Here is a 17,720-nt window from a genome sequence, read left to right on the forward strand (position 1 = left end):
ATATATTTACAATTGTTATATCTTCCTCTTGGATTGATCCTTTAATCATTTTGCAATGTCCTTCCTTGTGTCTTAAAATACTTTATTTTAAGGTATATTTTTTCTGATATAAGTATTGATACTCCAGCTTTGATTCCCATTTGCATGGAATATTTTCTTCCATCCTCTCACTTTCAATTTGTATGTGTCCCTAGAAGTGAATTGGATCTCTTGATGACAGCAAATATGTGGATCTTGTTTTTGCATCCATTCAGCCAGTCTATACCTTTTGGTTGGGGCATTTTGTCCATTTACATTTGAGGTAATTATTGATATGTATGTTTTTTTTGTATTTTTTTTTCCTTTTCTAGGGCTGGACGCATAGCATATGGAGGTTCCAGGCTAGGGGAATAATGGGAGCTGCCGCTGCCAGCCTACACCAGGGCCACAGCTATGGGGGATCCGAGCCACGTCTGCAACCTACACCACAGCTCATGGCAATGCTGGATCCTTAACCCACTGAGCAAAGCCAGAGGTCAAACCCACAACTTCATGGTTCCTAGTCAGATTTTGTTAACCACTGAGCTATGATGGGAACTCTGATGTATATGTTCTTATTGCCATTTTATTAACTGTTTTGGATTTGTTTTTGTTGCTCTTTTTTCTTCCCTTCTTCTCTTCTTCTCTCCTCTTGTGGTTTGATGACTATCTTTAGTGTTGTATTTGAGTTGATTTTTCTTCTTTGCGTATATATCAATTGAGGATTTTTGGTTTGCAGTTACCCTGAAGTTTTGATATAGGAGTTTTAAGTTGTTGGTCTCTTAATTGCAAGTGCATCTCCAGTGTTGTGCATTCGTATCCTCCTCTTCTTACAATTTCTGATTTTGGTAGCGTATTTGTGTGTGGATGATTTCCTACCTTTACTATACATATGCCTTTACTGGTGAGCCTTGTCATTTGTGGTATTTTTGTTTCTAGTTGTGGCCTTTTCTTTGCTGCCTAGAGAAGTTCCTTTAGTATTTGTTGTAAGGCTGGTTTAGTGTTGCTTAATTCTCTCAACTTTTGCTTATCTGTGGGGTCTTCAAATCTGAATGAGAGCCTTGCTGGGTAAAGTAATCTTGGTTGGAGGTTTTTTCCTTTCATCACGTTAAGTATATTATGCCACTCCCTTCTGGCCTGCAGAGTTTCTGCTGAAAAATCTGCCGATAACCTTATCAGGTTCCCTTGTATGTTATTTGTTTCTTTTCCCTAGCTGCTTTCAAGATTTTCTCTTTGTCTTTAATTTTGGTCAGTTTGATTAATATGTGTCTCGGTGTATTCCTCCTTGGGTTTATTTTATATGGTACTCGTTGTGCTTCCTGGATTTGAGTGAGTGGTTCCTTTCCCATGTGAGGGAAGTTTTCGGCTATTATCTCTTGGAATATTTTTTCTGTCCGCTTCTCTCTCTCTTCTCCTTCTGGCACCCCTGTAATATGGATGTTGGTGTGTTTAATGTTGTCCCAGAGTTCTCTGAGACTCTCTTCATTTCTTTTCAATCTTTTTTCTCTTTTCTGTTCCATATCAATGATTTCCACCAGTTTGTCCTCCATCTCCTTATTCGTTCTTCTGCTTCCTGTATTTTGATGTTTGCTTCTAATGAATTTTTTATTTCAGTTACCGTATTTTGCACCTCTGCTTGCTCAAGTTTTAAATCGTATTTCTTTGCTCAGTGTTTGCTGTAAATTATCAATCTTTGCCCCCAGTTTATTTCCAGTGTCTTGCATCATCTTCAACATCATCAGTCTAAAGCCTTTTTCCTGGAGGCTGATAATCTCCAGATGACTTAGCTGTTTTTCTGGGATTTTTTCTTGCCCTTGTCTGAGTTATAGTTCTCTGCCTATTCATTTTTACAGGTTTTTGGAGTGGTCTCCTTTTTACAGACAATAGAGTTGTAGCCTCTCTTACTTCTGATGTATGCCTGCCTTGTGCCTGAAGTTGGTATGGGGGCTTGATATAGGTTTCCTGATGGGAGGGACTGGTGCCTGCTCACTGGTAGGCAGGCTGACTCCTCTCCCTCTGGTGGGTGGGGCTTTGTCTCTGGGTGAGATTAGAGGCACTGCACCTGGGGGGTCGTCTTTAGGCAGCCTGTTTACTTATGGGTGGGGCTGCTATCCCACCTGTATTATTGTTTGGCCTGGGGCTTCTCGGTGCTAATGGGTGGGGCCAGGTTTTCCCAAAATGGCCATCTCTAGAGGAACAAGTGCCAGGAATATTCCCAAGAGCTTTGCCTCCAATGTCCTTCCCCCACAATGAGCCACAGTCACCCCTGTTTTCCCAGGAGATCCTCCAAGAACTGCAGTCAGGTCCAACCCAGAGCCTTTGCTTTGCCCTGGGACCCAGTGCACATAAAATCTGTGTGCTTCTTTCAAGGACGGAGCCTCTATTTCCCCCAGTCCCATGGAGCTCCTGTGCACAAGCCCCATTGGCCTTCAATGCCAGATGCTCCAGGGGCTCTTTCTCCCAATGCCAGATCCCCAGGTATGGAGGCCTGACATGGGGCTCAGAACTTTCACTCCCACAGGTGAGTCTCTGTGATACAGTTACTTTCCAGTCTGTGGGCTTCCCACCCAGCAGGTATGGGGTTGCTTATATCATGTAATCGTCCCTCCTACCTGTTGATGTGGTCTCCTCTTTGTCTTCTGGAGTAAGACATCTTTTGAAAGTTTCCAGTCCATTTGGTTGAAGGTGGTTCAGCATTTGGTTGTAATTTTGTTGTTTTCCTGAGAGAAGGTGAGCTCCAGTCCTTCTATTCAGCCATCTTAATCCTGTTTTTATCTTTCTTCTTAACCACCCATAACACATTGACTTAGCCTCTTCCTTCTTTCCTAGTGGCTACAAAATGCCTCTTCCATTGCCAGCAGTGAGTTCCAGGTAGGAGTATTTGAGTTTACATCCTTTAACAAGCTATCCTGCAATTCCCTGGTGGCACAGTGGGTTAAGGATCTGGCATTGTCACTGCTATGGTGCAGGTTTGATCCCTGGCCCAGAACTTCTGCATGCCATAGGCACAGATGAAAAAAGAAAAACTGGGGTGGCTGACAAGCTTTCCCATGGAGCTTCACTTAGCTACTTCTCCCCATCTCTTTTGCCAGATTCATACCTAATAGTTACTCTAGGTATTTTTCATGCTGGGCATTTTTCACTGCAAACAGAATTGTTACAGGATGTCCAGTGGATATTGGCCTGACAACTAGAAATTTCTGCTATATTAATGTTGGCTCAAATGAAAAATATGGTTTCAAAATCAAAATGAAAGCATAGATACAGTTGTAAATTTTGAGAAAACAAAGCAGATTATCAAGGCTTTCCCTAATGTGGACCCGTCCTAAATACTGAAGATAATCCTTTTAGGACTCTTGGTTCTCCTCTATCCTTATGGCTGCTGCTACTTTCTTCAGATTTCCTCAACACATACTCAGCACCTTCTCTGCAAAGCCTTGTACTCCGTTCTCGGTGTTACAAATATAATATACACGTGGATCATGTGGTCAAGAATCTTATAGTCTAATAGGAAAGAAAAAATTCATACAAGAACTGACATGACTTAGGAAGTATATGGAATGAAAAAAAGACTGACCCAAAGATATGACCTTTTAAAGTTCAGAGCGATGAACTGCACTGGTATTGGTAAGAAAAAGGACTCCATGTAGAAAGATCATTCTGACACATGTCATTAAAGGTCGAGGCAGGTTTACACATGCACAGAGGAGGAAGGAAAGTACTTCATGTGGATGAAAAGCATGAATGAAGACGAAGAGCCAAGAAAAATGTGGAGCAAGTGAGAGAACAGTAACTGAAAAGCCACTGCAAGAAGTTGTTATGATGAGGCAGTAAAGTGGCTCTTAGCATTCAGGTGGCTGAAGCTGATTCTCCAGTGGTTATTTTTGAAAGTATACCAGGTTTCAGAAGAGGGATCTTTGCCGCACACCTGAAACTAACAGAACATTGTAAATCAACTATTTCAATAAAAACTTTAAAAAGAGAGAGAGTTAGAGGCTCTGCTGTGACTGAGAAATCAGTACCTGAGCTGTGTCAGTCCTGAAAATATTGTGGATCTCAGCTTTTTAAAAAACTTTTGGTGGAGATTATTTTGAAAACCTATCACACAGAGAGAAAAGTATCAACATGAATGTACAAATTTATAACTATTTAAAACAGGACTCTCACTTTCGGAAGCTCTAAGAGAACTGCCTCTTCCAGTCCTTTTTTTTTTTTTTTTCCTTTGGCTGCACCACGGAGAATTTCCCAGGCCAGGGATTGAACCCATGCCACAGCAGCAACCATGCCAGATGTTTAAACTGCTGCACCACAGGAGAACTCAAAACTGTCTGCTCCAAAACAACTATACCCAGGACAGGAGATGTTTTTCGAGGCTTCCATAGTCTTGCAAAGATAAGATAGGTCTCCACAGATTAAAAAAAAAAAAAAAGTGTGAATTTAACCCTGAATAAGGAGACCTGAGGCTGGAGTGGAAAGAACCTGGGGCTTGAGCCATCTGAAGTGTTGAGAAGACTGGATGCTTTCCCTGCTGCAGACTGCTAAGGTCATATAACATTAACCATGAGAGTGGAAGTCATACTCAGGTGTTAATCCATGCTCCACCAGTTACTGTGAGATGTGAACACATTTTTAAATCTTTATGGGTCTGTTTCCTCATCTGTAAAATTGTTGGTAATAATGGCACCTGTGTCATAAGATTATTGAAGGATTAAATACATTTAAAACACTTAGACCTACTGTATAGCACAGGGAACCGTATCCTATTTCTTGTGACAGAACATGATGGAATATGAGAAAAAGTATGTCGGGAGACACGTTTCTACAATATTTTCTTAAACTTTTTGCTGAAAATTACATCTTGTCCTGCTTTACTTTACCCCATATTCCTGCTTGAAAAAACAGTCACAGTGCTGGCAAATGACTTAAGCTTAAGAACAAAGACCTAAAGGCATAAGTTATTCATATGGTCAGCTGAATGAGGACACAATGTGTTGGTCTAGGCATGCCGGACCTGCGCAGATAGGCACACCATTTGCACAGCATGATATGTCCTCTAAAGAACAAGAGGAAAATGAACCTCATGGCCCCAAGGGGTTTATGAGGGGTTAACAGGATATGCCTTAGCAAGGAGAACCAAGGTGCAAACCCAGGTAGCTGGGTTGCTGCAGATAGGCACACTGTCTGCAGAAGCACAATGGTGATTCTCTAGATGCTATGCATAGATAGCTGATGCCAAGCTTCCTCAATGCTAATGATTGTTAAATGCCTAAAGGTCAGAATAAAAGCTTAACCAGCTACAGGCTATGTGACTTTTAAAATGGTAAAAAAACTATATCCTGCACCTACAACCCCCCTCATCACTTGATATAAGCCTAAAGAGCACAATAAAAGCAGTGTGGTTTCTTGAGGCAGCACTCTTGGTCCCTGAGACCTTGAGTCCCCTGGTTCCCACCTTTAATTAAGGTAAATGTCTCTGTGTCTTGTTTTATGTTAACTTTCTCTTAAGTTTCACAGCACCCGTCCTTCAGCCCTCACCTACCCTCAGCTGCTGAGCTGGTCTCAGCAAAAGTATGTATATATGACTGGGTCACTTTGCTGTACAGCAGAAAATGACACAACATTATAAATCAACTATAATTTAATAAAAAAAAAGAAATATTTAAGAAAAAACCCTTAGGAGTTCCCATTGTGGCTCAGAGGGTTACAAACTTGATGTAGTCTCCATGAGGATGTGGGTTCAATCCCTGGCCTCACTCAGTGGATTAAGGATCTGGTGTTGCTGTAGCTGTGGGCTAGGGCTCTGATTTGACCCCTCCTCTGGGAACTTCCATATGCCGCAGGTTCGGCCATTAAAAAACAAATGACAAAAAAAAAAAAAAAAACCACTTAGCAGACAGGAAGCACTCAGAAAACACTCTTATTTGCTCTATAGCATAACTTGACTAAACTTTTCAGAACCACTATTCTCACAAACACCTCCCTACTCTCAAGTCTAAGAACATTCTCTCATGTTAATTCCAAATACATCTGCTTCTCTGTTGAGGGACACCCACCCCCAACACTATCCATAGTTCCCATTTCTTCTCAAGACGTATTTTTCTATTCTCAATCCATCTTCTCTGGGAACTTTGAAAATATGTTCTTACTCTCATTTTCATTCTGAACTTACCAGGTGTAGCTAAAACAGCCTCCTTTCAACCTTTGTAGACTAGCCTCCTCAGAGACTGCAAATCTATTGCAATCTTACAGATACCCCTCCTGTTCTGTACGTATTGTTTTACCACTTTTTCATGTTCTGTCTTGCAGTTGGTTTGCTGCTGTTTACAAGACACTTGAGAACAGGAGCTCTTCCAGCCTTGTTTTCTACCATAGGACCTATTTCGGTTATTAGGAGTATTTGTAGCTTTCCAAAGAGACCATGGTCTTGCACACATTTGTTTTCTGCCACTTTCCAAAAAAAAAAAAAAAAAAAAAATCCTGAGAACTCCTTTCCTCTTTTCCAGGGAACTCCAAAGTGTTGCTTAGGGGGAAGGTTCAAAATTCAGTTGAAATGCCACCTCTCTCAGGATTTCCCTAGTGGTCCAGTGGTTAAGACTCGGCCTTTTCACTGATGCTGCTGGGGTTCAATCTCTGGTTTGAGAACTGAGACCCCGCAGCAAACCACTGCAAAAGGAAAAGAAAAAAAAATGCCACCCTTCTAAAGTTTTATGTAGCTATTGCCTAGGAGGGATAAGGCAAGAAACAGAGGAACATGGCTCCCAAACTCTACTGTTGGATAAGCACTTGTAGAATTTAATCATGATAACCTGAAAAGGGCTTATTGTCCCCTTTTAACAGATGAGGAACTTGAGGCTGGGGGAGCTTTGGTGATTGTCCAAGGACCTGGCTGGGAGGCTAGCAATGCCAAGAGGGAGCTGGAGGGAGTTCTTGCCTTCAGTTACAAGAGGCTGCCTCCCATTTGGGTTCAGTGGCAATAATCTGCAACTATAATATAGGAAGTCAACTTGGTAAGCATTAGCTGTTCAAGAGATCTGGCAGTTAGCAGTTGCTCGTTAAATATCTGTTGCATGAACAAATCATGAGAATTCAGTAAACACTGCAGTCAACTCCGTGGAGGATGGGGGAGCTGGGACACTGATTGGTAAAACACAGAGCTGTCATCTCATCTTTCTGATGCTGAAAGGGGGGATTCGAGATGTCAGTGCCTCACAGCTAGTTCATAACAGAGGTAAGACTAGAAAGAATTTATTTTTTTTGCTCAACAAATGTTGACCACCTGCTATGGGAGAGTGTTAGATTCTGAGGAGACAATGTTGTCAAGGAGGGGGACAAGCTTTCCAATCCCCTCTACAGAACGCTAAAATAAAAAGAAGGAAAAAAGGGGAAAAAAGCACTGCAGGAAACTATAGTGGGTACAAACTTCCGTAAAATTATGTAAAGAAAGAACTGGGAGAGCTTGGTCGGTAAAGTGCAAGATGGAAGGGAAAGGGACCGTTTCTCCGCCGAGCCACACGGGGGCGCTGTACCCCTCCTCGAGTCCCGGGCTCCGGCGGCACCGCCTGCTAACCTTTTCCCGGCGGAAATGCCCGGGCGATGACGGAAACCCAGAGGGAGGGGAAAGAAAGAGCGAGAGAGAAGGGGCAAGGGAATCCAGAGCAGCGGGCGGGCGGGAGGTAGCGGCGGCGGCGGCGGCAGCAAGTGGCCATAATCCGGCGGGAGCTGCGCGGAAGTCCCGCACCTCCCCGCGCCCTCCAGTGACGCCCAGGGCGCGCGGCCCGGCGGGCCAGGGCAGGCGGGGGGTCTCCCGTAGGCCGCGCGCCAAGAGCCGCCCGCGGGGCTCGGGCGGGGCGCGGGGTCCGGGGCCGCGCTCCTCCACTCCTTTCTCTGCCACTGGGAGCTGGCGGCGGCGGGCGAGGGGAGCGGCGCGAGGGGCGAGGGCGGGCGGGGAGGGGGGCGGGAGACGGCGGGGGAGGGGCGAGGGTCGCCATGGACGACAAGGCGTTCACCAAGGAGCTGGACCAGTGGGTCGAGCAGCTGAACGAGTGTAAACAGCTTAATGAGAACCAAGTGCGGACCCTATGCGAAAAGGTAAGAGAGAAAATTGGCGAGACGCGGGCGGCGTGCGACAGGCTGGGTGGGGGCTGGGACCTCTCCTCTCCCCTCTCCCTCCTCTCCCCTCCCCCCACCTTCCCCTCCCCCCACCTTCCCCTCCCCCTTTCCCCTCCCCCCTCTCTCCCCTCTCCACCTCTTCTCCTGGCCTGCTTGTCCCTTGTCCGGCGCGTCCGTCTGGGACCCGCCGGGCTGCGTCTCCCACTCGGGCAGCCTCCCCAGGGAGGAGCCGGGCTGTTCCTGGACCCCCTGGAGACCCAGCACCCGGCTGGGGTTGGAAGCTCCCAGTCCTGGCCTAAGAGGTCCGGGGTAGGTGGGCGGGGGCAACGTGGCACCCGGAATCCACTCCTGGAGTGATTGGGGCACAGACTCTTTTCTGGGTTTTGCTGACACTCCAGTATTTCCGTGCGGACTAGCAATCCGCGCTTTAGCTGGTTGGCAGGGTAATCTAGGCAATCTCCTAGTTGAAAATGAACCTGGACGTTGTGAATCTCAAGGCCCTTGGTATAATAAACGTAGCCGTTTTCTCAGGTGACTCGGTCCTTCAGAAATCGAGTTGAAATGTATCAAGCATTTGTTGATAGAGAGGTGGGTGTGATGGCGGACTGTGATTTTTAAAATAGAAGTTGACTTTGGTTGAGACAGATGGTGACTGGTCTTCTTCAATTGAGAAGCTCTCTGGAAGCAAAAATGTTGATTTTTCAGAAACAGGACGGCTAGTCTTAAGTTTGGCAACACTGCTTGCATGAAATGATCAATGGGTACGTGTTTTCCGTGCAGGGTAACACTTTTCAGAAAGTTATTTCTATTACATATTTAAGTTGTTTTTTTCCAAAAAGTCGTAAAATATGCAGGCAATTAACTGTTTACAGTCGCTGTTGATTGTGTGGTTTTAGGCCACTTTCTGAATCCTATATTCGTTGTTTTCTTAACCTCGAATTATTTCAGATTTTACAGTTTATTTTTCTCATTCCACCTTTTATTTTTTGGACTAAATAGTATTAAAACATTTTTATGTAAAAAGGTTCCATATGAAGGAGTAACAAAGTTACTTATTCTTTAATGCTTTTGATTGGTTTGTATTTTTAAGCCATGACCCATAAGGCTTTCTTGATCATTGTGTTTGTAAGCCGGGATGCCTCCGAAAAGCATTGAAGAAGGAAAGATTTTGTCAGTGTTGTTTATATAGCACACCCTTAAAATTAAGCATTTTAGGAATGGAGGAGTAATAGCTGTTTTGTTGTTGTTTTCCTTTTTATGGCCGCATCCAAGCATATAGAAGTTCCCTGGGCCAGGGGTTAAATCTAAACTGTAGCTGTGGAGTTAGATCCTTTAACACATTGAGTGGGCCCAGAGATCAAACCTGGACCTCTGCAAAGACCTGAGCTGCTGCTGTCAGATTCTTAACCCACTGCACCATTGTGGGAACTCCCAAGAATAGTGTTTTTAGTTACATGTATTGTTGCTTAGGGTCTACATACATATGTAACTTTTTAGAATTGAGGTATAGTTAATTTACAATGTTGTGTTAGTTACAGGTATACAGCAATCACTCAGTTACACACATATATGTGTATTCTTTTTCAGATTTTTTTTCCATTATAGGCTATTACAAAAATATTGAATAAAGTTCCCTGTGCTGTACAGCACATTTTTGTTTTTACCTGTTTTATATATAGTCGTGTGTTTGTGTGCTCATCCCAAACTCCTAACTTACCTCTTCACCCCCTTCCCCTGCTATCCTCTTTAGTAACTATAAGTTTGTTTTCTGTATCTGTGAGTCTGTTAAATAACTATTTGTTAACACAGGAGTGTATTTCTGTAAATAGAACTGCCAAGCAAATGGTATTTTTGTTTCCCTGAAACAAGCTGTTTACTTACCACTTCAAGCTCCACATTCAGTTTTCTTGTGTGATAACCTGTAATTTCATGTCTTAGAATTTACATTTTAATTCACGCTCTCTTAGCCTCCAGTGTCAGGTGAAACATTCAGTTCTGAAATTAGCTGAGTCAGTTCACCTCACTGTGAACAGTAGATATGGACTTGAAGTTATGGACAAAGTTGGCAGTTGAATCAGTTTTTCCCTTTAATTCTCTAATAAATTTAAGATGTCTTCTGGAGAAGAATATTCTACCCCTCAACCACACTTGAATCCTAATCACTTGAGGAAACTTTCTGTGTTTGTCCAGAGAGATTATTTTGACTTTAGCTCCTGAATTGAACTACCAATCCCTAGGACCTTTGAGATATATCTAAGCTTATGTCTTACTTTTTTTCTTTGAATATTTGTACTTACCCACTAAGCATGAATTTTTAAGTGAAAATTCCCAATCATTTGTCTTGGTCCTCCACCACCTTGATGGATTGCCAGTGGACTGGAGAAGTGTGACGGTGGCAGCCCCTTGGCAACTGTGGCGAATCTCTGTGGTACATGTATTCTGTCTTCTACTTTAGTCTAGAGTTCCATTTTATATCCCTACTTCTGCCCTCCTTTTTCCTGCCAAGTGCAGCATTTGTTAATAATGAACTCTAGTAGCCAGCCAAGTTCAAATCCTAGCTCTGCAACTTAATAGCTGCCAGTCTTTTGGCACCTCTGACTCCTACCTGTAAGACAGAAGCACAAAGTAATTTTGTGAAGTAACTGTCCTTCTCACTTGGTCTACTTAATATTTGCTCTACCCTTCCAGGTCAAGAATGATAGGCATGTAGAAAGAATATAAGAAAAAATTAAAGGTCATACTTAATTACAAATATCTTTTTAATTCTTTGTGGCTAGATTTTAGGGGTTTTTTAAATATGATTTTGTGGAATCTATTAGCAATATTATTGTATAGAAAGTTAACATCGTATGGTGGTGATTTCTCCCTCAAAATTAAATTCCTTTTTTTTTTTTTTCTTTTGTCCATGCCCTTGGCACGTGGAAATTCCCACTCCAGGGGTCAAACTTGAGCCACAGCAGTGACCCAAGCTGCTGCAGTGACCACACCATATCCTTAATCCGCTGCACCACAGGAGAATTCATCTTTTTTCTTTTTTTTCTTTTTTTTTTTTTCTTTTTTGGCCACCCCTTGGCATATGGAATTCCAGGGCCAGAGATCAGATCTGAGCTGTAGTCGAGATCTACACCGCATCTGTGGCAACGCTTGATCCTAAACTCAGTGAGCTGGGCAAGGGATGGAACCTACGTTCTAACCCTCCCAAGACACCACTGATCCCCTTGCACCACAGCAGAAATGCCCTCATTTATTTTTTCAAACAGCTCTTTACTGAGTGTTTATTATGTTCTGGAGATTCAGCAGTGAACGGAACAAAAGTTATCTCAGAAGCTAACTCAGAGAAGTCAGCTGAAATTGAGACCGGAATGGTACTGGGGGGGGAAAAAAAAAAAAAGCCTTATTTTTAGGTAGTGGCAAAAGTAAAACCCATTCTAATGCCGGTTGGAGAATAACTACCAAAAATATGGGTCTGAGTAGCATTTTATGTCTGGTCATCTAGGTGAATTTCTGTCTAGAGAAAAAATGTTTACATAAGATAGTTAAGACATGCCTTCCAAGAAGACTACTAGCTCTGAATGAATTTAAGTTGGCAGTCCAGCTTTTGAAGCTGATTGTGCACTTGACACCTCTTCTGTGCGTAGAGAGATTATATCTGCGATTTGTTCCTGCAACAGCAGTGTGCACAGTAATTTAGAAAGGTGGTGTGCCCGGAGAGCCGGGTTGGCACCGAACAGGACATTTGGTGACCAGAACTATATTTAATTCTTGGTAGAGTCTCAGGAAGAGAAGTTTTTTGACTCTTCAACGTGATAAACTTTTATACTGAAGAATTGGTTATGATATGTAGGGAGGAAAATTGAGCCTATTTGTGTGCTAGCAGATCTTTATTCTGATGATTAAAAAGTGCCTACTTAGAAAAATTTTGAGGTTTGTGTTGATCAATATGTAAATTTTATATTGGACTCATGGATATGTTTCTGGGTCGTGGCCTCAGTTTTGGAATAAGCAGAAATCTCTTTAGGATATTACTTACTTCATTAAGGTGAAATAGCATGCTTAAAATTCCTGAATGCCTAAAAGCATCTTGATGAAAATTAGTTCCTGGTAAGAAGGATTTTTCTGAGTCAAGAAAAATCTCTCAATCTCTCCATTACTTTTTTTTTTTTTTTTTTTAGTGGTTCGTAGCTAAAAATGGTGGTCTTAACAGCCCAAAAGCCTAACTTTTACTTTCATTTTAACTTCTCTTGAGCAAGGATTAATTAGTCCTGCCTCTGGTGACCCATTGATATAGTTTGTTTATTGTCTTTTCTAGGGCCGCACCCCTAGGTGCGTATTGAGGTTCCCAGGCTAGGGGTCTTATCAGAGCTGTAGCTGCTGGGCTACGCCACAGCCACGCCCCATCCCAGCTGTGTCTGCCACCTACACCACAGCTTGTGGCAATGTTGGATCCTTAACCCACTGAGCACAGCCACGTTACAAACCCGCAACCTCATGGTTCCTAGTCGAATTCGTTAACCACTGAGCCACAATGGGAACTCCCCATTGATATAGTTTAAAATGCAGTGATAAAGATAGAAAGTAGCTCCCTTCTTTCTTACTGTAACAAATGATGACATGATTACAGTAGAATGTGAGATTACAAAACCCAGTTTTACTGACTGAACAAATTCCATGCTCATCTGAGCCAACCTTTTATAGCAGACAGGTAAAGAAATTAAACCAAATTAGACTAGCATGAACTACTGCTAATAACTAGAAAGCAGCCTTTTTAAAATCATTTCATCATTTCTTAATTGGACATACGATGTGTAAAATCATGTCCATAGATAAAAATGAACATGCTTGCATTATAAACTTTTCACATGGAGTAGTTTTATATGCCTTTTCTACTTTTGAAGATCTTACAGAAGTTGTCCTTCATAGTCTTTTTTTCAGGATAAATGCTCTGAAGGACTTGGTGGATGAAATCCTCTTTGGTAAAAGGAAACCAAAATGCCAGAAAATAAAGATAAATAATGCCAAAACAGTCACTGCCTATGGAGGTTCCCAGGCTAGGGGTCTAATCCGAGCTGTAGCCACTGGCCTACGCCAGAGCCACAGCAGTGCAGGATCCAAGCCATGTCTGCAACCTACACCACAGCTCACAGCAGCACTGGATCCTGAACCCACTGAGCAAGGCCAGGGATTGAACCCAAAACCTCATGGTTCCTGGTCGGATTCGTTAACCACTGTGCCACAACAGGAACTCCCAATCACTGCCTTTTAGACAAATAAACCATTGTGTCCTCACCTATTCAGTCTTAAACTTTATTTGAGCTTTTTTTGTTATTTTGTTTAATAGACAAGATACAGTGTATAAGTTGTAGTTGAATCTTGTTCTCCCCATTTTATATTAGGAAATTTCTCTACCTCTGTCCACATGGTATCCGCACCTGTTAAGGAGCGCTTAGAATGGATTCCAGGCATTCTCACCTCTTGCCTCTGGGCTCCAAGAGCAGAAGAGGCCCTTGTTCTGCAGGAGTGAGAGAGAAGTGAGGGAGCAGTGGCGGGATGAACACTGCCCCTGTGTGTTTCCACCACACCGTCAGCACTTTTTAGCCGAGTGTCCAACCTGTGCAGTGCAGAGTGCTAGAAATTCCGTTGTGGACAGAGGAGGGGCTGCCAATAAACAGATTTCATGTACTGCCAGGCAGTGCTTCTTGCTGGGAACAAAGAGCAGGAGAGAGTCGTGGCCTTGCATTCAGGAGGCCCTTTGAACAGCGTAGTCAGAGAAAGCCTTTCCATTTCTTCATGTCATTTACTTTTGAAATCGAAAAGGATATTGCAGGAGTTCCCACTGTGGTGCAATGGGATCAGTGGCATCTTGGGAGCACTGGGACGTAGGTTCAATACCCAGCCCAACACATTGGGTTAAGGATCCAGTGTTACCACAGCTCTGACTTAGGTTGCAGCTTCAGCTCAGATCCAGTCCCTGGCTCGGGAGCTCCCTATGCCATGGGGTGGTCAAAAAGGATATTGAGGATACTGCAGGAATTAGAGGACACAGTTCTCAAGGCAGCCCTCACTTTTGTCACCAGTGACAAGTTCAGCAGGTTCTCCAAACCACTGTTGTCCACAAGGAAGGACATAAGTCATAGGAAGGACTCTCAGAACTCACTGAAAGCTATTAAACTCACAATTAGTTTGTTACTGGGAAAGAATACAAATTAAAATCAATCAAGGAAAGAGAGGCCTCTGGTATAGTTCAGGAAGGGCTGCTATCTTTCATCTCCAGTTGTTCCAGAGAAAGAGCTGATACTGGGTCACCCACAGCCCCCAGGCAAAGACACTCATCAAGTAGGACATTTGGAGCCTAGCCATCACTTCCCAGTGGCCAAAGACAAAGATCAGACCTCTCTGAGTAAGATTAATTCTTCACTATACAGGTTTTACTCATTAACATACTTTAGATGATAAGAACTTTAATGAACAACATATAAATGTATACAAATAATGTCAATATACGTGAAGAGAACATGGGTAGATTTATCAAAACCATGAACTGGGTAGGATTTGAAGTTTTTCCCTGTGAATTGAGTTAGCCTTTTTTAGTTTGTTTTAATTTTTTAATAACATTTTGTCTTTTCTTGATTCTGTAAACTCTGAAAATGAAGAAAAGGAGTCATTTTTAAATGTTTAAAACATTCTTTCCCTTTCTCTTTCCTTTTTAAAAAAAAAAAAAAACTTTACATGTTTTGGCATTTTTGTGTGGTCAGAATTGTCCAGTTTTTCCTTTAAGTTTAGGTGAAAATCATTTGTGGGAGTTCCCTGGTGGCCTAGCATTTAAGGATCTGGCTTTGTCACTGCTGTGGCATGGCTTCAGTCCCTGACACAGGGACCTCTGTGTGCTTCAGACACAGCCAAAAAAAAAAAATCACTTAGGAATTCCCTTTGTGGCACAGTGGAAGCAAATCTGACGAGTATCCATGAGGATGTGGTTTGATCCCTGGCCTCGCTCAGTGGGTCAGGGATGCAGCGTTGCTGTGAGTTGTAGTGTAGGTTGAAGATGGGGCTAGGATCCCACATTGTTGTGACTGGTGTGTAGGCCAGCAGCCACATCTCCAATTTGACTCCTAGCCTGGGAACCTCCATATGCTGTGGGTATAGCCTGAAAAAGAAAAAAAAAAAAAATCACTTGAAAAAAAGCAAGTTAAAAATGTAGGTTCCTTGACTCTATCCCAAAGACAGAGTAATTATGTCTTGGGCAGGTCCAAGAATCTGCAGGGGTTTTTTTGTTTTTTGAATCTGTGTTTTTTAAAGCAATTCACAGGTATTGAGGTAGAAATTCCCAGGTTACATTTTGAGAAAGGCCACTTTGTGGTATGTGCTGAGACTGCTTATCTGTAGTCTCTGCAGTGGCAGCATTCCTACACTCACCTATTTCTTCTCTGTACTTTTAATTTGAATTTCATTTCCAGCATTATCACTTTTCATTTCTTAGCTACAGACTCATCATTATTGGCCAAATTCCTCTTTTGAATATGTTTGTATAAAATATAATTTTATTCTAACTCCATTGAGCTACAACAGTATTTCACATTTAGTTTTGGGTTTTTTTTTTCCTCATACAGATTTTTAAGTTGAGATATAATTTACATACATAAAAGTCACCCTGTAAAGTGTACAATTCAGTGGTTTTGGTATATTCATAAAGTTTTGCAACTATTGCCACCATATAATTCCAGAACATCTCCATCACCCTGTGCCCATCAGCAGTCACTCCTCATTCTCCCCATCCTCCAGCAGTCACTGATGTATTTTTGTCTCTGTGGATTTGCCTGTTCTAGTAGACATTTTATATAAATGGAATTACTGCGTAATCTTTTATGTCTGACTAAAGATTCATCCATGTTATAGCATGTACCAGTGCTTCATTCCTTTTCCTGGCTGAGTAAAATTCCCTTATATGAATATACCATTGTGGTTGTTTTTATAACTAAGCTATTGCCATCTGGAATTTGTTTTGAAGTTTAAAAAGTTATTTTTTTAGATTGAAAAAGTAATACATACTTGTTTTTTTAATATGTGAGCACCTCAGAATTTCCCACTGTGGGAATCCCACAGGATCAGTGGTGTCTCTGAAGCAACAGGGACTCAGGTTCCATCCCCAGCCAGGTGCAGTGGTTTAAAGGATCTGGTGTTGCTGCAGCTGCTGCTCAAATTCAGTCCCTGGCCCAAGAACATCCATGTTCTGTCGGTGCAGCCAAAAATGTCAATTTTCATTCATGGAAGAACCTTATAACTATAGGACAGGCCACGCTACTTATATTTTCCTCTCCTTGTAGGATTTTTTTTTATGTCAATATCAATAACCTATTTTTATAAAAAAAAAAGTTCATTTTTTTATTACAGTTGATTTACAGTGTTCTGTCGGTTTTTGCTACACAGCGGAGTCTCCAGGTATACATATGTATATACACACTCTTTTTCTCATATTATCTTCTATCGTAAGTGATTGGATATATTTCCCAGAGCTATGCAGTAGGATAGCATTATCCTTATTCATTCTAAAAGTAATAGTTTGCATCTATCAACCTGTAATGTTTTATAGCAGATTATTTATAGGTAAATAGAGGGAGGAAGAAAAATGTTTGTATACTGACTCTGCCAGAACCAAATAAGTAGCCTTTGGTATTATGGCTCTGGCAGTGGGCACCAACACAAAAATAGAAATAGAATGTCACCTATTGAGAGGCAGGGGAGACTTGACATTTATGTATTCTGATTCTTAAAACATGGGTAGAGGGAAAATGTTTTATGTGAATGTCATTCCCAAAGCTTCATTTTTTCAGTTCTCTTCCTAAGCTAGATTTGACTTGATAGCACCAAGAAAGAATATGTTTTAAATGGGTGAGAAGGAACTAAGTTTGAACGGATAGGCATACAGCAGTGTGTGCAGTAATAACAGCTTTCTGCCTGGTTGCATCTGTGCCACGTGGCATTTGCCATCACCACAGTCCTTCACTTTACAGTTTAAACTTGGTCTACCAAAGCTTTAGAGATAATTAAACTTTGAGGGCTAAGTCATGATAAAAAACCCTTAGGAGGAGGAGTTCCCTTTGTGGCGCAGTGGAAGCTAATATGACTAGAAACCGTAAGGTTGCAGGTTTGATCCCTGGCCTTGCTCACTGGATTAAGGATCCAGCATTGCCGTGAGCTGTGGTATAAGTTGCAGATGTGGCTCGGATCTGGCATTGCTGTGGCTGTGGCATAGGCTGGCAGCTGTAGCTCTGATTGGACCCCTGGCCTGGGAACCTCCATATACTGAGAGTGTGGCCCTCAGCAAAAAAGCAAAAAAAAAAAAAAAACTTATGAGGAGTTCTCTTGTGGCACCGCAGGTTAAGGATCTGGCTTTGTCATTGCAGCGGCTCAGGTTGCTGCTGTGAATCGGGTTCCATCCCTGGCCCAGAAAGCATGGCCAAAAAAAACCCACTAATGAGAACTACATATAGAAATAGAATTGCAGAGGGTAGAGCATAGCGGTCCTGAGACCACTGTCCACAGAAAGGCCTCGTTTTAAGGTTGCTTTTGTCTGGAAATAGGATTTGACGAGGCTT

At 42.3% G+C, this 17,720-nt stretch overlaps 1 protein-coding gene across 1 annotated transcript in view; it reads left to right on the forward strand.

The window, feature by feature from the left end:
- The first annotated feature begins 7,952 nt into the window (after positions 1-7,952).
- PPP2CB (protein phosphatase 2 catalytic subunit beta) overlaps positions 7,953-17,720 on the forward strand; it is a 32,892-nt gene continuing 23,124 nt past the window's right edge. The window contains exon 1 of the mRNA XM_047772537.1: positions 7,953-8,106. Within this exon, the coding sequence (XP_047628493.1) occupies positions 8,005-8,106 (102 nt within the window). The 5' untranslated portion in view covers positions 7,953-8,004. The remainder of the gene's footprint in view (positions 8,107-17,720) is intronic.

Source organism: Phacochoerus africanus, chromosome 3, assembly GCF_016906955.1.
Source record: "Phacochoerus africanus isolate WHEZ1 chromosome 3, ROS_Pafr_v1, whole genome shotgun sequence".
Lineage (NCBI taxonomy): Eukaryota > Metazoa > Chordata > Mammalia > Artiodactyla > Suidae > Phacochoerus > Phacochoerus africanus.